Source organism: Astatotilapia calliptera, chromosome 13 (genome assembly GCF_900246225.1).
Source record: "Astatotilapia calliptera chromosome 13, fAstCal1.2, whole genome shotgun sequence".
Lineage (NCBI taxonomy): Eukaryota > Metazoa > Chordata > Actinopteri > Cichliformes > Cichlidae > Astatotilapia > Astatotilapia calliptera.
This window is the reverse complement of record NC_039314.1, coordinates 10,763,806-10,784,152: the sequence shown is the minus strand read 5'-3', so window position 1 is coordinate 10,784,152 and position 20,347 is coordinate 10,763,806. Positions and strand designations below refer to the sequence as shown.

At 39.3% G+C, this 20,347-nt stretch overlaps 2 protein-coding genes across 4 annotated transcripts; one reads left to right on the top strand and one right to left on the bottom strand.

Moving 5' to 3' along the window:
- The first annotated feature begins 558 nt into the window (after window positions 1-558).
- On the top strand, window positions 559-14,231 carry LOC113035075 (lutropin-choriogonadotropic hormone receptor). Its single transcript, XM_026190347.1, has 11 exons — window positions 559-954; window positions 1,285-1,356; window positions 4,277-4,351; window positions 4,602-4,676; window positions 7,782-7,856; window positions 8,141-8,218; window positions 8,406-8,474; window positions 8,810-8,884; window positions 10,561-10,749; window positions 10,914-10,967; window positions 12,513-14,231. The coding sequence occupies exons 1-11, from the start codon at window positions 785-787 to the stop codon at window positions 13,660-13,662; spliced, it is 2,082 nt and encodes a 693-aa protein (XP_026046132.1). The 5' UTR covers window positions 559-784; the 3' UTR covers window positions 13,663-14,231.
- Window positions 14,232-15,142: 911 nt separating this feature from the next.
- On the bottom strand, window positions 15,143-19,919 carry gtf2a1l (general transcription factor IIA, 1-like). 3 transcript variants are annotated; one of them, XM_026189618.1, is made up of 9 exons: window positions 19,763-19,919; window positions 19,237-19,338; window positions 18,956-19,076; window positions 18,707-18,756; window positions 17,587-17,680; window positions 16,998-17,491; window positions 16,021-16,254; window positions 15,719-15,808; window positions 15,143-15,618 (listed from the first exon to the last, which is right to left on the bottom strand). In XM_026189618.1, exons 1-9 carry the CDS (start codon window positions 19,784-19,786, stop codon window positions 15,511-15,513), a joined length of 1,317 nt encoding a protein of 438 aa, XP_026045403.1. In that variant the 5' UTR covers window positions 19,787-19,919; the 3' UTR covers window positions 15,143-15,510. The 3 variants fall into 3 exon arrangements, with proteins under 3 accessions (XP_026045403.1, XP_026045404.1, XP_026045405.1); XM_026189619.1 differs by lacking the exon at window positions 19,763-19,919 and having other exon boundaries at window positions 18,956-19,131; window positions 19,237-19,301; XM_026189620.1 differs by lacking the exon at window positions 15,143-15,618 and having other exon boundaries at window positions 15,741-15,808; window positions 16,013-16,254.
- Between the last annotated feature and the right edge of the window lie 428 nt (window positions 19,920-20,347).

Here is a 20,347-nt window from a genome sequence, read left to right as displayed (position 1 = left end):
GAGGAAAAACTGCAAGAACTGAGTCTTTGTGTTTAAAGAGGACAGCGTAGAACATGCTGCATGCTCCATTTCCACATTCATCATTCAAAATTCTATTAGTTTTTCCTTCCCACTGTCGCCAAATGCTCGCTCAAAGGGGGTCGTTTGATTGTGGGGGTTTCTCTGTATAATTGTACGGTCTTCACCTTTAGATGACTGCTCCTGTTATTGTATAAATGCAGATTTCTAATGTTGCAGGGGTCCAGTGTGTGTGTGTGCCTGTGTGACTGAGTGAAAAAGAGAGAGAAATCTTTTAATAATATTTTGAGTGAACACAATTTTTTTTAATTTTTAAAAGGAAGACGGAGATAAAGAAACCTTTACATTAGCCTGGCTCACAACAGAAAACCCAAACGTCATCGTCCCCGCGCTGTTATAAACGGATTAGTTCGACATGAGTGGCAGCGTGACTTCACCGCATCACTTTTAATGCTAACATTTGTCAGAGCTTTTACGATCCCCCACCCACTAAACGTCACATCCCTGTGGCTGGGGCTGTTAAACACAGTTTCTCTTGTGCTTCACTTTGTTGGCTCTTCCACGCGGACAGTAAGTCGCAATTAAAAGCGCACCTGAAGTGAGCAGTGGATCCTGAAGCTCGCTAAAAGCGCACATTATTTAGCCTTTCTTCCCTTTGTACCAGCATGAAAGTGTGCAGCGCGGTGTTTGAGCTTCAGCTGTGAGAAAATTCAGCAGAGTTTATACATATTGCTTAAATCCCGTTGTGAGTAGCCCGGTGTCACACATGGCTCTCCGGGCGGTCTGGCTCCTGTTCGCGCTGTCCTGTGTCCTGAATGCGCGCTCCTGCTGCGCTTATACCTGTCCGGCCATCTGCCGGTGCACCGCCGACTCGTTTCAGTGCAGCAAAGAGACTCAGCTGGCCTCCCGCACAGGACCAACATCCGTGCTTCGACTGTAAGTAACCCAACTTTATGCTCTAGCGTCCACGCGAGTCTAAAATCACTGTAATCCACCTGCAGAGGGTCTGTGGCGTTTCATGTGACCCCCACCAGTGCCATTATACTACTTTATTAACTTTTTTCCTCTTTTTTTGAGACTTATTGGCTCTGACCTCTCACTTACTTGAATATATTCTCTTTACTGTTACTGTAATATTTCTCCAAGGACTTGTTTATAATGGGTGTAATTTTGAAGGATAACCTAAAGAGACAGTTTTGTGTTTTCTCATTTTCTTTTATACTTAGCCATATAAAATGTGGATTTAACTGCCAATGACTTTTGCAGAAGGCTCACTCATCTGCCCTTGAAAAGAGTTCCCTCTCATGCCTTCAAGGAGTTGATCAACATTACAATAATGTAAGTTTTTTTCCCCTCTCATACAGAGGTATTATAGGTGGGCAAATTTATGTACTTTACTTAGTGAAGGACTAGAGCAGTATTAGTTCTACAGGACAATTACATCCATCGCTTTTTTCTTTTTCGTTTTACTTCAAAATTACTCAAATGCTTTTTGCTTGGAAATAAAGATAGAATAATTATGATGTGTTTAATCCTTTGATCATTTCTTTATCAGGTAATCAACAGATGTTGTCATGTTTACCGGGTTAATGGAGGGTAATTTGGAAAAAATTAACATCTTTTTGTTATTTCCTAATATAACTGCTTCACTTTGATCTGTTGTTGTTGAGTTTACTACATGTACCAAACTCATTTAAAAAATCAGCACAAGTAATTACATTCAATTTTCCCATGTAAGTTTTTTCTACATAAATACAATGTAAAATGTGTAATGTATCATTTATTTATAACATTTATTGGAGTATGATCAAATGAAAGTTTACACCAAGCACATTTTCCTTAGAGATTAAATATTTGAATAAATAAACCTTTGATTTTATATGTTTCAGTTACAATTTACTCAAAATCATTGCCTCATGTTTATTGAGAGTGAAAACTTTTGAGGGAAGAAATCAGTCTTTTCAGCAACCTCTAAACTAAAGGGTTCATTCACCACATGCTCATGTCATGTGGTCCCATGCGTATTATCCTAATGTCCTGTTTTCATCAAAGGTAGATGCTTTAGAGTAGTACAAAACAGATCCCAGTTTAGTGCAAAAGAACCATGCATCTCTTGTTCATGTCAAAGTGCATCCATCTACTATTATGCTGTAAAAATTGAATCTGAATGGGAGGAAAAACCCTTTGATGTATAAAAACAACATAAGAGCAAAAAGTACAGTTTGTATACACAAAGACGAGAGTTTTTTAACATGATCTGTAGAGACAAATCAAAGATAGCTGCTTGGCCAGCGTAAATGTAGACATGTTCTGGCGCTGGTAAAATGTAAAATAAAAATACCCAAAGGAAATACATTTCCAAGCAACATTTATTTCAGCAATAAATCATGTAAACTTCCCAGACAGAACAAATCAAATATTCTACTAATATCCCAGCTATAACTTGAAACCTACCTGACCAAAAGTGAAAACAAATGGCACTACAAGTATAGTCACACCCTAGTTCAGAAACACTGCAATCACTTCACCTGTGTGCCATGCACTGAAGTGGCACAAACAAACACAAAAAACAATTAAAGAAGAAATCGTTTACATCTAAAAGCCTGCACACCTGGGGGGGACTTACAAAAACAAAACTACAACTAAATTTAAAAAGAAGGAGAGCTGGAGACAGTCGATAACAGCTTTAAAACAGAAAAAAGTTATCAATTTGAAAAAAAATAATGCAACATGTAATAAAAACAGTGTAAAATAAAGTGGTAAAACGTCAACTATACCTACGACACGATCAGTTTCCTCATGCACAGTAGATCCAGATCTGTATAAATTCAACCATAAAAAGTTGCACCTACAACGCTAAATAATCCAGCTCTAGAAAAAACAACCAAAATCTCTTACCACAAATCATACCCACTCACACCAGAGGGAGTTCATCCACAGGTGATAGCACAGGGTGCCCAGAAATATAAGGGGGGGGTAATGAAATTTGCCAACAACAAAACAAAACAGTACACAACTAACCAAAGAAGTTTTTTATTCTAAAAAAAAGAACAGCAGGTTCTAACGGGTATACTTACCTTTTCTCCAGAAGAATATTTGTTTGCTGACTGAAAAAGCTCATATATACCACCTTTACTGGTACGATCTGTCAAAGATACTCAAATGTTTATTAAAAATCATTTAACTGGGTTTAACTTGCTTTTTCCTAAAGCTGTGCATATAGGTGGGTATAGAAGAATAGAGGTTCTGATGTCTGCTACAGATGTGGGAATTTATTTCCCATCAGTCGGGGCTCAACTTGATCATATTTACAGCTAGACACTCAGTCTTAAAACCGTAGCATTATCCCGAGTTGTTCACAGACTGAGCTTTATTATTTATTTCACAACAGTCTGATGAGTAAGTAAAAAACATTTTTAGCTGCTAATGAGAGCGCTCAGTGGGTGAGCCGGCTGGTGTTGAGGGCGTTTGACTTTGCTCTGCTGCTCAGGGACAAGCCTTATCGGTCTCAGATACATAAAGTACTCGCATGTGATAGGTTCATGTTCAGTTTAACCTCCATCGCAAAATACTGTAGTCTTCAGTGATAAAATAAATTTGAGACTGAACGAAGTTAGTCGTAAAAGCTGTCAAAACCCGTGTCAAGGTGGAATGACACGAGGACCTGCTCGTCCTTTGTCACTGATGACGCATCCTTGAAATCACAGCACCACTTCATGTAGATGATCATGCGCAGAGGCCTTTTTTCCAGAGCTGTAAGCAGTAATTACAACACTATACATAATGCAATCAGGAGAGGGGATAAAAGAAAACAAATAATATGCGGTACAGATGGAGTCCTTTAATTGTTTCTCGACTAGAAATGGAAGCCGAGCGACGTTATTTTAAGAAAAGCGCAGGCTGATTACAGTAGGGCCGCAGAGTAAAACGATGATTGCAAAAGGAAGATGGAGAGCGTCTCGTAAAAAGAAGTCAGCCATCAGAAAACAAAGTGTTCAAGGACAAATCGGGAAGACTTGTTGACTTTGTTTGTCTCGGAACGCTTTTGTTTTGTCCTGCTTTTTAAAGATCTTCACTTAGTCTTCCTGGCCTAGATGCATCACTGATGTATTTCTGAAGCTCTTGGTGGTACCTCTGTTTTGCCATCAATCATCTCTGTCCCATTTCTAACGCAACAAGCACTTGTGTCACTTTGCATAACTAAAAATATTGTTAATATGTCGATGGATGTAGAGCCTTTCTTGTGTGTGCGCTACAGTGAGATCTCCCAGAGCGACTGCATCACACATATACAGACACACGCCTTCCTCTCCCTCTACAGCCTGGCACAAATGTAAGTCACACTTTACACTCCACCACATGTCCCATTCAAACACGATGAAAGCAATTACTCATTTGAGCAGCTGGTAAATGATTTGCATTTCCTTTAGGTTTCACGGGATTAGTCTGTCATTATAAAGCGACGTGTTTAATCCTTGACTTTTTGAGCAGCTGACGTATGAATGAGGGTTTTTTTTTTTTCCATGCTTGTTTGTTGACAGCCACTGACAAGAAAATTGTGATTACTGATATGTTTCCTGTAGCTCAGTGCAGAATATCAACAGCCTGAGATTTATTGAAAAAGGCGCCTTCACTGACCTGCCCAAGCTGGAATATTTGTAAGTCGCTTGATTTTTATGTGCACATTTCATATAAACTTAGCAGGTGGTTAAATATGAACCAGACATGGGATTCATATCATTGCTGAGTTTACCTGTTAAAGTCTGTGCCTGTTTGTGTTGCAGCAAGTGATGCTCCCTCACTGTGTAATACCATAAATGCACAATTAGCAAATGGCTTAATGCTGCAAAATAGGAAGAGAGCCAATGAGATACTATAATGTTACATAAATGTTATTGATAAAAACAATTGTGATTTAGTGAGCAGAGCAACTCACAAAGAGGCAGCAGAATAATGATGTGTAGCTCTTACTTATTTCATGTTGAAAGCTATACACAAATGTTACCAAGCCTTAAATAGAAGTGACATGGGTGCTAGTTCAGGTGTGAGGACTGTTAAGATTAAGGAAGAGTGCAGTTATCAACAGTATAAATCAAATTAATGTGAATTCACAGATGACTGACTATGAAACCAACAACACCACAGATCCCATACCTAAGAATTTCATATGACTCTACAGTACTGTGAAAAAGTCTCATGCCAACCCTTTTCTTTATATTATGCTTCCAAGGAGCCAGACTGTCTTGTATTTTTTAAAGTAGTCTTGAGCAATAGTTCTACAATCATTCAAAATATTTTTTAACCAACAAAGTGATTCCCAAAGTGGCAGGCCTAAAAATATATCTATAGCCAATGAATGGTATTTGAAAGTCATGTCCTTACAAAATATGAAAAAATTCAGCAAAGCCCAGACAGAGGATCAGAGAAATGCATCTGATCCATCTACTATTCTCTCAAGCCTCATCAGAAATGGTATTAGTGAAGGAGTGGCTGTTGAGTCATTCATAAAGAAGGAGAAAAGGTTGAGATGTGCCAAATTATGCAAGAACTGGAATGAAAGTCATTTGCAACAGGTCTAATGGAGTGATGCATTCAAATTTGAAATTTCTGGTTCAGATTGTTGTCAGTATGTACATAAGAGGTCTGGAGAGAGATACAACAGCGAGTGTCTACAGCCATCTGTAAAACATGGTGGAGGCTCTGCCATGATTCTGGGCTTGCCAAAATTGATGGACTTATAAACACAGAAAAGTACGATCTGGAAAGCATTTGATTGGCAACAGCTTGATTTTTGAGCATGACGATAATCCCAAGCACACTGCCAATGCAGTAAAAGCATACCTGAACAGAGAAATACACAGTGGAACAGCATCAGTCAAGATTTGGCCTCCCCGGAGCCCGGACACCAACATGACTGAAGTAGTTTGGGATCACCTTGACAGAAAACAGAACAAAAGACAGCATCCAAAGGAGAGTTTTGAATGTCCTTTTTGAAGACTACTTAAAGAAATTACAAGAAGACAGTTCAGGGTTGAAGAATAAAGGTGGTCATACCCGATACTGACTTTCAAGCTCATTAGAACTGTGCAAACTCTGTTTTTTCCTTACATTCTGTATTTGTATGTTTGCACATGCCTCTACAATTCACTGCACCTAGAAAGAAAACGGGTGGCTCAAGACTTTGCATGGCACTGTACATTTTCTGGGTACTTTAATATAAACTTTATAGAAAGTTGAGACTATTGAATGTTGAATCCAATGACTTAATGGCCAGGCCTTTTTTTTTGTTTTGATTTGGGGAGGGGCTGAACAGCTGCTGGTTAGATTAACACACTCATGTTTGCCTCACGATGATACTATGTTGTTCCTGTTGCAATTAGCAAAATCATAATGCCTAAATCCATGAGAAAATATCTAATAATGTTCCCTATTGACTGATCTGCACCTTCGTTGCATCCTAATTAGCACATGTTAGCCTCCAAACCAGCTTTGCTAAGATTCTGTACATGGTAAACATTGTACCTGCTAAGCATCCGGCTTGTTTGCATTGTGTATAAGCGCAGCCTTGCATACATGTAGGTAAACACCTACACACAGGTTGAAGGCTCAACCGAAGCAGAATCAACATTTGCACAACAAATAAGAAAAAAAATAATCCACTTGACCGACTGCAGACTCCTACAGAAGCACATTCACATTCACTCCTACAGGATCACAGAACAAACTAAAATAGGTTGCACAAAAAAAACAATATGTTGCGTTAACGCTGAAAATAATTCTACTGTAGACCAATTTAAAAAGTTGTGTTTCAAGGAAGGCAGGAAGAAAAGTTTGATCTTTGTTCAGTCCCGATGACTTCCAAGCAGCAGTCAAATGATTGTTTTGTTTGTCATGGTGGGTGACCAGGCTTCTGAGACATAATCCAAATATTACTGTCCGAACAGGCAACTGCAAGTCCTGTGTAAGTGCTGGCAGGTTGATAAACACAGGACTGAATTTGTATCCAGATCAGACTATTTACTGTGACAGGAAAATATTGTTATTCACAAGGCAGCACAGGATATAGAATATAAAGCTTTTCTAGCAGTATAGTGGGAAACTACACAAGCTTTGTTTGTAAATTTCAATTTATTGAGGCTATAAGCTAGGGGAGGTTGGGAGGGTAGAAAATGTTGCTGCTGTCAGTGAGAAACAGAATTATGGCTAAGAGGTGAACAAGACACTAAAATCCACTATTGACTAGGGAAGAAAATAATAGATTTGCAAAATTCAGTTTTGAGTCTTTCACTTCAACTTCTTCAATTTTATGAAATTGAAAAAGTTGCAAATACTTCTCTTTGTAAGTCTGAACATAATACAGCTGCACTGATATTAGAGCATTTGTCTATATTGTTCATACATCCCTACTTTGTAATTTTGGGTTTTTTATGATTGTGACACTTTCTTGTTACCTACAAACCACCATTATACTTGTGTTTTTTTAATCTTGAAGCTCTCATGACCTCTATTATGCTTTGCTATTACTATTCTATCCAATATAAGGTCACTGTGGAGATATTTTTCATTTATTTGGCATTCACTGCCGCAAATTAAATGCAAGGAAACTTGTCAAAGGTCATGGACAGAAAGTGATGTTTTCTAGAAGAGTCTTCTGAAATGTTGCAACTCTTCCTCCCTCCCACCCTGTCTTTTTTTTTTTTTTTGCTTTGAAGATTTCCTCTTATCTGCTCACGATCATCTGTCTCTGCTGTTTGCCATCACAGGAGCATCTCTAACACGGGCATTGCACACTTCCCAGACTTCACAACCATCTCTTCCCTGTCGCCAAATATTATCCTGTAAGTAATCCTGTTTAAAGAAATAGTGTGTTTCCAAACTGGATTAGCGTCTTTCTGCATGCTGCAAAACCGCAGGTGCTTCACGTCATTAGCTCTGTTTGTTCTGTTTTACTTTTATTCCGTCGATATCGCGATGCCACCAACCCTGTAACAAATCCTTCAACTCTGTCACACTTCATCATACTGCTCTCTTTTTTCTTCTTCTTCTACGAATATACATATTTTTTTTCTAACTGATAATTAAACCCAACAGCCTGAGTGAGCGTTATCTTCTCTGTGTGCAGAGACATGGCAGACAACATGGAGATTGACATCATTCCTGCCAATTCCTTCCAGGGTATCACAGAGGAGTATGTTGACATGTGAGTAAGGGAACTAAAGTCCTTTTTTTCCCCCACATCAAAGCTAAAAGGAACTATTTGTTACTATTCTCTAGGAATGTTTCTTGATGCATATTTATAAGTCTCTGAAATTTCATGTTCATTTATCTGACCTTGGTGATTGGTGCTTCTGACAGCTAAATAAATTCAAACGTTGTGTCCTTGACAGGAACCTGGTTAGAAATGGCTTCAAGGAAATAAAATCGCACGCATTCAATGGGACAAAGCTCAACACGCTGTAAGCATTTTGATCATCAGTATTTAAACAAACAAAAACACCTGAGCTTGACAGTACGCTGTTGGGGAGTGCAACGTTTAGATTGAGGCCTTTCCTTTCCCCCCAGTCATGAAAACTGAATGTACCAGTGAACAAACACAATGTAAGACTAAACAAAGATTACATTCCTTTGTTTTCTTTGTCCCAGTAATGCTGAATGTTGTTGTTGATGAGATATGCGCAGGCACCCTTTTTATAAACCCAATGCTCATCACTGTCAGTGTGAAGCTGAGCAAACAAAAAGTTTTGTTTCGCTCAGTGTTGTGTGCATTATACTGTTTCTTTGTCTTTTGTAGAGTTTTGAGAGACAACTGGTATCTCCGTAACATTCAAGAAGATGCCTTTGAAGGAGCCACAGGTCCAACTGTTCTGTAAGTAATTTGAGTTCATGAAACTCCCCACAAGTGGATTGGTAGTGACAGTTCCACACAAAATTATCTCCATAGACTGCAGCTCATCTCAGCCTGAAAGTGTCTTTCAGTGCATTGTTTTGATGTCTTGTTTTAATATATCAATTCAGCTTTATTTATATGGTGCCCAATCACAACAATAGTCGCTTTATATGGTTGGGTAAAGACCCTACTGTACTTTAATAGAAAGAAAACTCCAAGAATCAGACAACCCCCTATTAGCAAGCACTTGGTGACAGTGGGAAGGAAAAACTCCTTGTTAACAGGAAGAAAGCTTCAGCAGAACCAGGCTCAGGGAGGGGCAGTCAACTGTTTCAGATGTTTGGGGTAAGCCCAGGAAGACAAAAGACAGGGTCACTTGATCCAGTCCTTTCTATATGAAAACTTTAAGCCTAATCTTGAAAGCAGAGGGGGCGTCTGTCTCCCAAATCCAAACTGGGAGATGGTTTCACAGAAGAGGGCCCTGAAAGCTGAAGGCTCTGCCTCCCATTCTAGCAGTCAGGGAGAAGCGCTCTGTTCGAGTGACATAGTGCTATGACATCTTTAAAAATAAATCACAATATTAATATCACCACTTTTACTTTATTTTCAGTCATTTTTTTTCTTTTTTTTAAGACATGATTAAGCAGAGAAGTAGCAATTTAGCATGCAATCCATTTATGTTTAATGTTGCTATTCATCATTACATGGCTGAATTGATGTATTTTATACACTGTTTTGCAGTTTAAGCTGCAAGTTGCAACTGGATGTACAGCAATCATGTGCAAAGAAGTCCCCTCTCCCTGTGAAAAATACTGAAATTGCATAAAAACCTCAAAAATTGCACTTGAGTTAGTGTATTTACTTTTCAATGCTGTGTTCAATCAACAGAATTAAAGAGAGTTAAAGTGATTATATTTCAGCTAGGTCACAAAGCGAGATTGATATTCATAACAGTGCTTATTTTATTGTATAAACATTAGGGTAGTGACAGTCTGTCTGTGTAAACAACCAACAAGGCAGGCAGGACTGCTGAATACTGATTAGCAAGCAAATAGCTCAATCTGCGGTGCATGCAGCTTGCAAGGTCTCTGATTGCAACCAACACTGTGGTTGATGTTTAAAAAAAAAAAAAAGAACTTTCTTTTGAGTAATTTTTGGATCTTTTGGGTTCTATAGATGTAATAAATATTTGGGTAAAGGTAATGCAGTCAAATGAATGACGGGAAGGAGATCCTGAATGTCTTTTTGCTAAAGATAAAAATGTATTCAGACAGTAATTGCAACCTCTATTCTCATAAAGTTGCTTTCTCGTGAAAGCGCATCTCTTCAGAGGCAGCATGATTTACTCGTTGGCTGATAAATATGAAAATGAATTAGGGCTTTGTTGCCACAGTCTCCAGAACTCTGTGAACACCTGTCGATGATTCAGTGAATTTGCCAGAAAGCATGTCTTCCACTGTCTACATCAACAAACGGCTTCTCTTGGATCGAGTTGCTTTGTAGCCCTCGGCAGAGTTTAAATGACCCATGAAAGACAACGAGACAGACGAAAGCTTTTCTAGTGCCTGCAAGTAGTTCAATGAATTTTAATCATAGTTGTTTTACTAATCATCGTTGAAATGTATGTCTGCATTCTCTCCGTGTTTGCCTTTCAGGGATGTTTCCTCCACGGCTCTGAGGTCTCTCCCCCCTAATGGATTGAGGCAGGTTAAATTTCTGAAAGCCAGCCATGCCTATGCTCTAAAGAGCCTCCCTCCACTGGAAAGTCTAGCTGAACTGCTGGAAGCGGAGCTCACGTACCCGAGCCACTGCTGCGCCTTCCACACATGGCGGCGGAAACAAAGGTAACCGACAGATGCTCCCAGAGATTCAACAAATCCATTCACATCTGCATAAACAGTCGAAAGCTCTGTCCAGTGAATACAGATCATCAGTAGGTGGATCATTTGCACTTGAGCTTGTTGATATTTTGAGGGGTTTAACCATTTTATTCCTTTCTCTTCTTTAGGGAAAGTGCCTTAAAGAACTTGACCAAGTTTTGTGATCTGATGAATACAGAAATGTAAGTTTTTCCCTAGTCACTTAGAAAGTCTCCATTTTGTGTCTTAAACCTTGATCTTACTGGTTGCTACACATTTTGTATGTGAAGATGCTCCCTTAATATGCCAGGAGCCCAATTAAGCCAGTGTGCTTTATTTTTTTAAAAACAGTCCAAGTCTGGGAAGAAGAACAACAGCAACAGCTTGCTTCTGTTCTCCCAGAAATGTCCCAATTATACAGTTGGTGGTCAGAGGTTTACAGGCACTCATGGGTGAATACAGCATAGAATAAAATAGAAAAATAGCCCTTTGTCATTGTACAACAAAATTTTGGGTTTTTTTTTTGTTCTTTTTGTTTTTAGAATCGAATATGATGGTTGTTTTGGACTTTTTATTTCTTTCAACCGTTCCTTTTCCAAGGTTAAATGATTCTACAGCATACATATTTAATGACTTAAAAATAATAATAATTTGGTGCACAAGTTTGAGCATTTGAGAAAATCCAAAATAAATTAAAAAGGGTCAAAAGTACACACACACACACACACACACACAAATCTTTAAACAAGTGTTGCCGATTGTAAAACAATGTCTTTTAACCTGACGAGGCTAATTAACTTATTGTTAGTAATCATGATCGACTCCAACTGGTCATTTTTCTTTGCCAGCATAAAAATAATTTGACAGCACTCTATAGATTGACCAATACTGAGAACAAGTTATTCAGATGGATCACTGTTTTGCCAAAGTCTGGAAGAAAATCCAAAATGTCACCCTCAAATGAAAGGATGTTCAGAAACAACTCAGAAACCAACAAGGCTCAGGCCGACCATGAACTTGAACCTCCGGAAACAGTGGAAAAACAACACTGGAAAACCAGTGTCACTCTCCACAATCAAGCAAGTTTCACATCACCACAAACACAAAGTGTGTCGAACAAGACAAAATCAGCACTTTCAAGGTTGGCTGAAATTTGTAGCCAAATGCCTTCTAGACAGGTTTGTAATCAGATGGGACTATCTGTCCACAATGACAAGACGTATGTTTGAGTACTAAAGGTGAAGGTTTCAAACCTAAGAACACCGCAGTAACTGTCAAACATGGTGATGGTAGCATCACACTCTGGAGCCATTCAGCATCCCTTCAAATCAACAGCTAGATGGTTGAAACATGGACAGAATTGGGTATCCCAACAGGACAACAATCCCAAACACACATCAAAACAGGTTTTTGAATCGATAAAACAGGCTAACGATACATTTCTGAAATGGCATTCCCAAAGCCCTGACCACAGCCCTATTGAAAATATGTGGACTATGCTTAAAAGACAGACAGCTATTATTTCGGGTGTATGTATATACACTCTGGGTGGATTAGAGGAAATCCTAAATAGATTCAAACCTGTCATTAAAGATGTATGCTGTTCAATCATTCCACTCTGGAATCACCATGATATTCACACCCACGATGAGTGTATGTAAACTTCTGATCCCAACTGTACCACGCGTACTGTCTCTACTGTCTGTTATTCTAGGATTTTGATGCTAATTTTAACGTGTATTCTTCAGAGATCCGACTGCTGATGACACGAGTCTTATCAATGGCATCAACTTTCAGTATCAAGACCTGGAATTTGACTGTCTTAGCAACCCTTTTGTCAAATGCTCCCCAAAGCCAGATGCTTTTAATCCTTGCGAGGACCTACTGGGCTTTTCCTTCCTGCGCTGTCTCACCTGGATCATTACGGTTTTCGCTGTGGCCGGTAACCTGGCTGTTTTGGTCATCCTGCTAATTGGCCACCATAAGCTCACAGTCTCCAGATTTCTCATGTGTAATCTGGCCTTCGCCGACCTGTGCATGGGGCTTTATCTCATCCTAATTGCCTTCATGGACTACCATTCCCGTCATGAGTACTACAATCACGCCACAGACTGGCAGACCGGTCCTGGATGTGGCATAGCAGGGTTTCTGACTGTGTTTGCCAGCGAGCTATCGGTATACACGTTGACTGTGATTAGTCTTGAACGATGGCATACCATTACCAATGCCATGCATGTCAACAAGAGGCTGCGCATGCATCATGTCACAGCCATAATGGTAGGAGGCTGGGCTTTCTCTCTGCTGGTTGCCCTGCTCCCTCTTGTGGGGGTCAGTAGTTACAGCAAAGTGAGCATCTGTCTGCCCATGGATATCAACACACTCGGCGCTCAGGTTTATGTGGTGGCTGTGCTCATTCTCAATGTTGTTGCTTTCCTGGTGGTTTGTTACTGTTACATATGCATGTATCTCAGTGTTCACAACCCAGAGCACTCCACCCGGCGTGGAGACACCAAGATTGCCAAGCGCATGGCTGTGCTCATTTTCACTGACTTTCTCTGCATGGCACCGATCTCTTTCTTCGCCATCTCTGCAGCCCTGCATATGCCCCTCATAACTGTGTCTCACTCGAAAATCCTGCTCATTCTCTTCTATCCTATCAACTCCCTCTGCAATCCTTTCTTGTACACCATCTTCACACAAGCTTTCAGGAAAGACGTGCGTCTGCTGCTGAGTCGCTGTGGCTGCTGCAATTCCCACGCTGACTTCTACAGGTCACAGACTCTGGGTTCACACCTGACTTGTACCCAGAAAATGTCCAAAAGAGAACCTCACTCACTCGGCTTTTATGCCTATCACATCAAGATGAAGGGCTGCTTTCTAAATAAGGGAACCACATGACCAACCACATACACAACTGCGTAATGCACTGAAAGGCAACATCTGCCGCCTTACTAAAAATGTAGCATTTCTTCATAATGTAGATCTCATGAAAAGATTGTCAGTTGTGTGCATGGCAAGCGTCAGATCAAATTTGATCGTGTTTAGTTTGCAAACTAAAAACTGCATCAGACAAACGTAACAGGTGCCGCATCCTTCATTTCTGCAAATGTATTATGGTACATTAAAGAAGACAGATGGAGCACGGATGGCAAAATAAGCTAATTTATTTTTATTAAAGCTACTCTATATTTAATTATATTAAAAATGAAAAATATTTATTGTTTGCTTTCTATAAGACTGAGGTTTCAAGTTATTAGAAAGTAATTAAATGAAGACTGATTTTGTCAGAGATGAGTTTTGGTGCCACCTTTTGGTTTGTTGTACTCAGGACAGATTTGGATTGGAAAGTTAAAAGACTGCACACATGCAGGAGCAACTCAGTTGAACCTAGAGCCAAGACCAAATAAATGGTACTTATATTTAACCTCCTAAGACCCGAACTCTTCCACTGCATACATTTTTAATTTCTCTTTGATATTTGGGCATATTGGGACCCGATGAATGTAAAAACAAAAGAATTACCAGATTTTTCTTTTAACCTTATTTTTGTTTTTAAGAAAAGAGCCAAATATGAGGATATTCGTTTAAAACTTCGATAGAACAGTAGCAGTATAATGTCCTCGTAAGTGGATATCAGGCCCCTGTAGAGCAAAATTCAGTAATTTGGTCTAAATAACCCAAAATGTGATGTCCACATATGTGGACGCCAGGTCCTAGGAGGTTAATACGTAAAATTATTTTACAATTGTTTAAATCATGTGTGCTTTTCTAAAATCTTTTTCATTTTTTCTTGATTTAGCAACAACTGTTAGGCCTACTAGTCAAGAATATTAAATGTCAGATCACCTTTTCTGTTCATGTTTTAAGAAAACTTGAATGTTTCTTAATCTGGCTTTTATGACTGAATCAATCAATGGTACACAAATGTGTTTTTGTTATAATCATTGCAAACTTTCCTGTATATTTTTTCCACTTTGTATTTCTTTCTGATATTTTACATGATTTAAAAAGGAAAGAAAATAAATAAATACTGGACTTGTCTTTTTTTAACCACTACTGTGAATTTTAACCACTTCATGTTAGATTGTAAGAGTATGGGCTTTGTAATATATGCCTATGAGCAATCTTTTCTCTGAGTCTGAAAAAAAAAAAAAAAAAAAAAAAAAAAAAAAAAAAAACACAGGTCTTCCAAAATTCTGTTTCCTCATCTTGTTGTACATAATCTGTTGTTAATTTAAAAAAATACAATTGCTTAAAAAAAAATAAAATAAAATAATAATAATAATAATAATAATAATAATAATAATAATAATAATAAATGTGTCACAGGCTTTGAAGTGGTTTTCACAGAAAGAAGAGGGCTCATTAAACGCAGCACCACAGTACAGGTCAGTATATTTGGAGCATAATTAAAGAGACGTGACAATGTTTGAAAATCAAACAGCACGTTTGTTATCCTCAAACAATCATTGGAGGTCAAATAAAAGGTTTACTCTGCTTGTAAAGAATATTTTCACAAAGTGCAATACAACATAAATCCATGCTGTTTGACTCAGTAAACAGTATTTATAAGGAATGCTTTATGCAACTGGATGATATAAGTGACTTGTAGCATTGCTCTGATGATTATCTGGCACAGTAGTCACAAACTGCTCTGTGAGCCACATTACTACAACTAAGAATTTTAAATTCATTTTTAAATGATAGTTTCTCTTTCCCTGATCTGTTCAGGGGGACTAAGGTTCATTACCACTCTGCTTCCCCAACTGCTTTCGAAAACACGTAGTCCCTGCCGCCGTAGCACATCACTCCGTCCTTCAGGTGAAACTTCCAACGGTTCTTACTGCGGTGAATCTGCAAATGCAAAAGCAGTGAGTACAATATTCAGTTAAAATTCAGCAGTGGGCTTTGATGAGGTGAAAATAATGGCTAATAAAAAGACAGCAGTTCTTACTTTGTCATACTGGCAAACAATGACATTGTCAGTGTCAAAAAGGTCAGGGATGTCTTGCTCAATCACATCGTCACCTGAATTCAGAGGGTCCTAATCAACAGAGTGCGGAATGGAGGAAACAAATAGTCAAGTTATGCAATCAAGATATGCTCTTCGGAAAACCACCTGCAAAAATATAACTGAAAAATGTAATTTTAGGGAGAAATGCACGAATCTACTGGAGCTCTCCAAAGAAAGTTTTCTTTTAATGGAAAGAAATAAGCCATGACTCATGAAAATGCATTTCAAACTCACTCTCTCACCTCCTCCTCTATGTTAGCGAGTTCATCTGCACCTTCACCGTCGCTGCTGGAGGAGATGCTGTTGCCATCACTGCTTTCATTTCCTTCCTGCAGGGCCTTCATGGCCTCTGCATTGATTATACCCAGAAAGTCATTCTCTTCCAGGGGAACCTCCTCTTCCTCCTCGAGGTCAGAGTTGCCTGCAGGCCCATCGAGCTGAACGATGTCTGAGAACTGGCTGTAGCCCAGATCCAACTGAGAATGAATTGCAAGAAGAAACATCACAGTTGTGAATTCGGAGAAATCAAGCTTATAAAAAGGGAGCAACTGTCCTAATAAAATGACTATTGCTTCAGTAATTTAATATCAGAAACATAAAATGTCTCAAATTGACAGCACAGCAATCTGTGTTGTACCGCTAATGAATTTAAGATACGAATGCAGACTACGTTGATGATTTAGAAGCTTTGGGGAGAGGCTGATAAACTTGATGCTACCTGAATCCAGATGTTAAAATACAAGGTAAACCATTATTTCAAATTAAGGAAAATGGCACTCCAAAATCTGTCTTTTAAAAGTTCAAAATATTGATCTACCAGAAAAACATTTTTTGAGTCTCTCTTGTGGGTCAAGCATCCTAAATACTACAACTGTTACAGCCCTCTCCAGCTTACAAATAGCTATATCTTAAACTTTTCACCACTTTATTAAATCACTTAAAGTGCTCCTAAGAGTCTGATATTTTGTACACATTCCCCCCTTTTTGATTTCATGTGGCAGTACTTTGTGCCAGCCCATTAAATGTTACATAAAAACAGCATAAAGCTGCAGCTGTAGTCAAGCCTATATGCCTTATCCAGCATACAGAGTGATGAGTGCATTTCCCAAAATGTAGAACTACTCTTTAGACAATACACATCCACACTTCAATGACCTGATCTTTTCTATGCCTTAAAGTGATATTTGCTATATTAGACTGAGAATTCTTTCCAAATTACCCCAAGAGTCGCTTCAGACTGGCTGTCAGACTCCACAGGAGCTAGCTTCCTTGCCCATTCTGCTTTTTCTCTCTCCTCCTCAATAACTTCTTTCAGGATGTCATCAATGTCTCTGCTCTGAGCCATCTGTGCCAGAGCCTCCTCTCTTCTGATCTGGTAGTCTAATAACTGAGTGCAAGGTGAGGCGGTCGTGCTGAGGTTGGGTTGTGGATTTGGCTCATTTTCTTCCTGTGGGAAATCTGGCTCTGTAGACTGCAGGGGAAGGCTGCCCTCCTTACTGGAGGGTAAAATGGTCTTTGGCTGTGTGACAGACTGAGCTGGAACAGAGGATGTTTCTACCTCGTGGGGAGCAATAGGATTTGGTGGGATTGCAGTGGGCTGGGGGGCAGAAGCCTCCCTCCATTCAGTGACTTTCTGCATGGCTTGGGTTGCAGGCTGCTGACCCACTGGGGCCTGCGTAACCACAACAGGAACATTGACCTTGTAAAGTTGACCTTAGTGAGGTGATACAAAAGAGTGAAATGTTATTTTGAGAAGCCTGGCCAGGCTGGAAATAAAAACTGATTTAAGCTGTAAAGTCATTCCATACCAGAGGCTGTTTGTAGAGTGACTCCTGCTGGTATCTGCACGGGGTAAGCCAATCCAGCAGGGAGGGAAAAGGTAGCAAGTGTCTCTGAATTGTTCTGAAATAAAACATTATGTTGTGAGGAAAATACAAGACTAAGTATATTAAATAGCAGCTTTTGTACAATCACCTCCAAAATATAGACTTAATAATTATACACTGCGAGTCTTATCTCTTGAAGTAACTAACGAATACTGAGGTTTGCCTCATTATAAAACCACCTGCAGTTGTGGTCAAAAGTTTACCAACACTCATCATGGGCATAAATATAGTAATTCAGGGCTTTCAGTGATTTCTATGAACTGTTCTTTTTCCAGGTTAGATGATTGAACAGCAGGGTCACACACAGGGTCCAGCAAAACAGTCCCAGAGCATGATACCACCACCACGCTTGACAGCTCACATGGAGTTCTTCCTATCTGACTGTGACAGTTTGGGTCTTCTTTCAGGCCTTGGAAAAGTAGTGATGCATCCAGGTAACTTGTATTTGCGTACAGTTGTTTGAACTGATGATCTTGGAATCTGAGGTTGTTGAGAAACAGCTCCAGGAGACCTTCAGACTTTCCCCATCTTGTGTAAATCTACAGTTCTCTTTTTTTAGATCTTTACCGAGTTCCATGGACTTTTCTGAGAATTTGTCAGTGAAGTGGAAATCATTTCAATACTCGAAAAGAGGAACTGTGATAACTAATGAGAAGGGTTTTTTTGGTTTTCAAATTTAGACATAAAAATCAAAGAATTCAGCTTAAGAAAAATAACAATTCAATCATTACAATTTAGATACATTACATTAATAGAACTTTACTATGAAACACCAAACATGTCATCCAAATGAGAAAACTATATTCAGAGGCTGTCAAACTAAAAATTTTTTAGGGTGTGTCTGCAGAATCATGTTATAAAAGGTGGAGATAGGCAGCGGAAGAACAAACTAAATATTGGTGCCAGTATGATTGCCTTCTTTCATGGTGCAAGATAAGACCTTGGAGGACTGCCTTTCTGAGTGCCTTTCAAGTCATGTGCATCCCTCATGCAAGTAATTATTACACGTTATGGAGGTGATGTAAATCTCAATCACACTTGCCTTGACCGGGAAGCTGCGGATATTTTGATTTCCAGGGATGACAACTGAGGCTGAAAGAAATATTACCAAAAAAGTGAGTAATTTTGGCTATTGTGTACATATTAGTACAAAAAGCCATTCAAATTAAGTTTATTGACCTTTGTCTTCATTTAAGATCCCCCCGTAATATTCAAGGCACAAAGCTTGCAGCTGTATTAATTACAAGAAGAGTTAAGGTGCTTCTTTTGTTGGTGAGCAATTTAAGCTTACCCGTGAGCTCTTGATCACTCTGAGTGTAGCTGGCAGGAAGCTGGAGCACAAAGTTGGATGGGTTGGCGTTTTTCCTTAAGCCTTCCATTGCTTTTGACTGCATCACTTTTGACTCCCAGAGCTGAACAGCAGAAGACACAGCAGTATGTCTTCCAGGTATGGTGCACACTCCCTCACTAGATGGATTAACTTTGCTGTCACTGACAACTTGAGTCAAGAGTGCATTATATTTATGCTTTTAGGAAAAATAGCAGTAGTAGTGTAGGGTTATTTAAACTCACATGTCTTAAATCATCCAGGACGCGGTCTTCAACTCCTTCATCCAAGAAGAGCTCTCTCACGCTGTCAATCACGTCATCGATTATGGACAAGTAGAGCTTGGCCTGAAGTTGTTTACGAAAGAGCAAGTCAGAAGGTGTCGGTGGCTAAAAATCCTTCACAGAAACTAGTTGTTATGAAAACATCCATAACAAGTCAAAAACGATTGTTTTCTGTGCCTCAGTGCTGGAAAATATAGACCCGAGGTGGTTTTCTAAGGATATCAACGCCACTCTTCAATCCGGGTGACATAAACAGGCGAGATAAATCTGCCATTTGCCATAACAAACGCACTATTGCACATCTTACTGAGCATCCCTGCAGATATAGTCAAGTAAAAATAAAATAGTAAAACAATATTATGAGCAGGCTTCTTATTGGACAAAAACCTAGCTGATCTTAACTGCCTTTTGTTTGTTGAGCGCATTAATCTAACTCACAGTTCGCGATCAGTTAGACCCGATTAACTAAAACGTTTCCGTTTCTTACCACTGGGCCTGTGTCGGTCAGCATCCTTGGAGAATGACTGGGGAACTTTCACACTAGACTTCTACCCATTTGGAAACATAATAGACAATTAACTGTGATTAAGTCGCATTGTTTTACACGAGGCATACACGCGCAGGTGACCGCAATCAGCATCAGGCGCGCAGACAGGTGCGTTAGCACGTGAGGTTTCTTTTTTGTTTTTCCCAGGAGGGGAAAGTGATTGATTTAAAATGTGATTTCAGGTTCTTGCTTCAAACAAGATGAAGGTTCAGGGCTTCCTAAGTGCACTTGTCATATTAGAGGTTTATTTCAGTGGAGGTTTGGGTTGAGGGGCTGGTGGCTGCTGGACCTCAAATAGCATGTTTTATGGCAACAACTCTAAAATCTGAGCACACAAGTCCTGTGATCTAAGATTAAATGGGAGAGGTGACTTAACTTGTCAGCAGTCCCTTAAATATCCCTGTCCAGCACTAATAACCTCTTCTTTCTCTAGTTTCCTGGTTACTTTCAGTAGAAAAGTTACACAGCTGGCACAGTGCTGGGAAATCAGTGCACTTTTCCTGATCCCAGGAGTGCACAATGCCA

Excerpts from the sequence above, each read along its gene's own strand:
- LOC113035075 (XM_026190347.1), top strand. The coding sequence starts at position 785 with ATGGCTCTCCGGGCGGTCTGGCTCCTGTTCGCGCTGTCCTGTGTCCTG. Across the intron at positions 955-1,284 it reads CCAACATCCGTGCTTCGACT|AAGGCTCACTCATCTGCCCT; the intron begins GTAAGTAACCCA and ends TGACTTTTGCAG. Across the intron at positions 4,352-4,601 it reads CTCTACAGCCTGGCACAAAT|CTCAGTGCAGAATATCAACA; the intron begins GTAAGTCACACT and ends TGTTTCCTGTAG.
- gtf2a1l (XM_026189618.1), bottom strand. The coding sequence starts at position 19,786 with ATGCTGACCGACACAGGCCCAGTG. Across the intron at positions 19,339-19,762 it reads TGACCGACACAGGCCCAGTG|GCCAAGCTCTACTTGTCCAT; the intron begins GTAAGAAACGGA and ends AAACAACTTCAG. Across the intron at positions 18,757-18,955 it reads GAGTGATCAAGAGCTCACGG|CCTCAGTTGTCATCCCTGGA; the intron begins GTAAGCTTAAAT and ends TATTTCTTTCAG.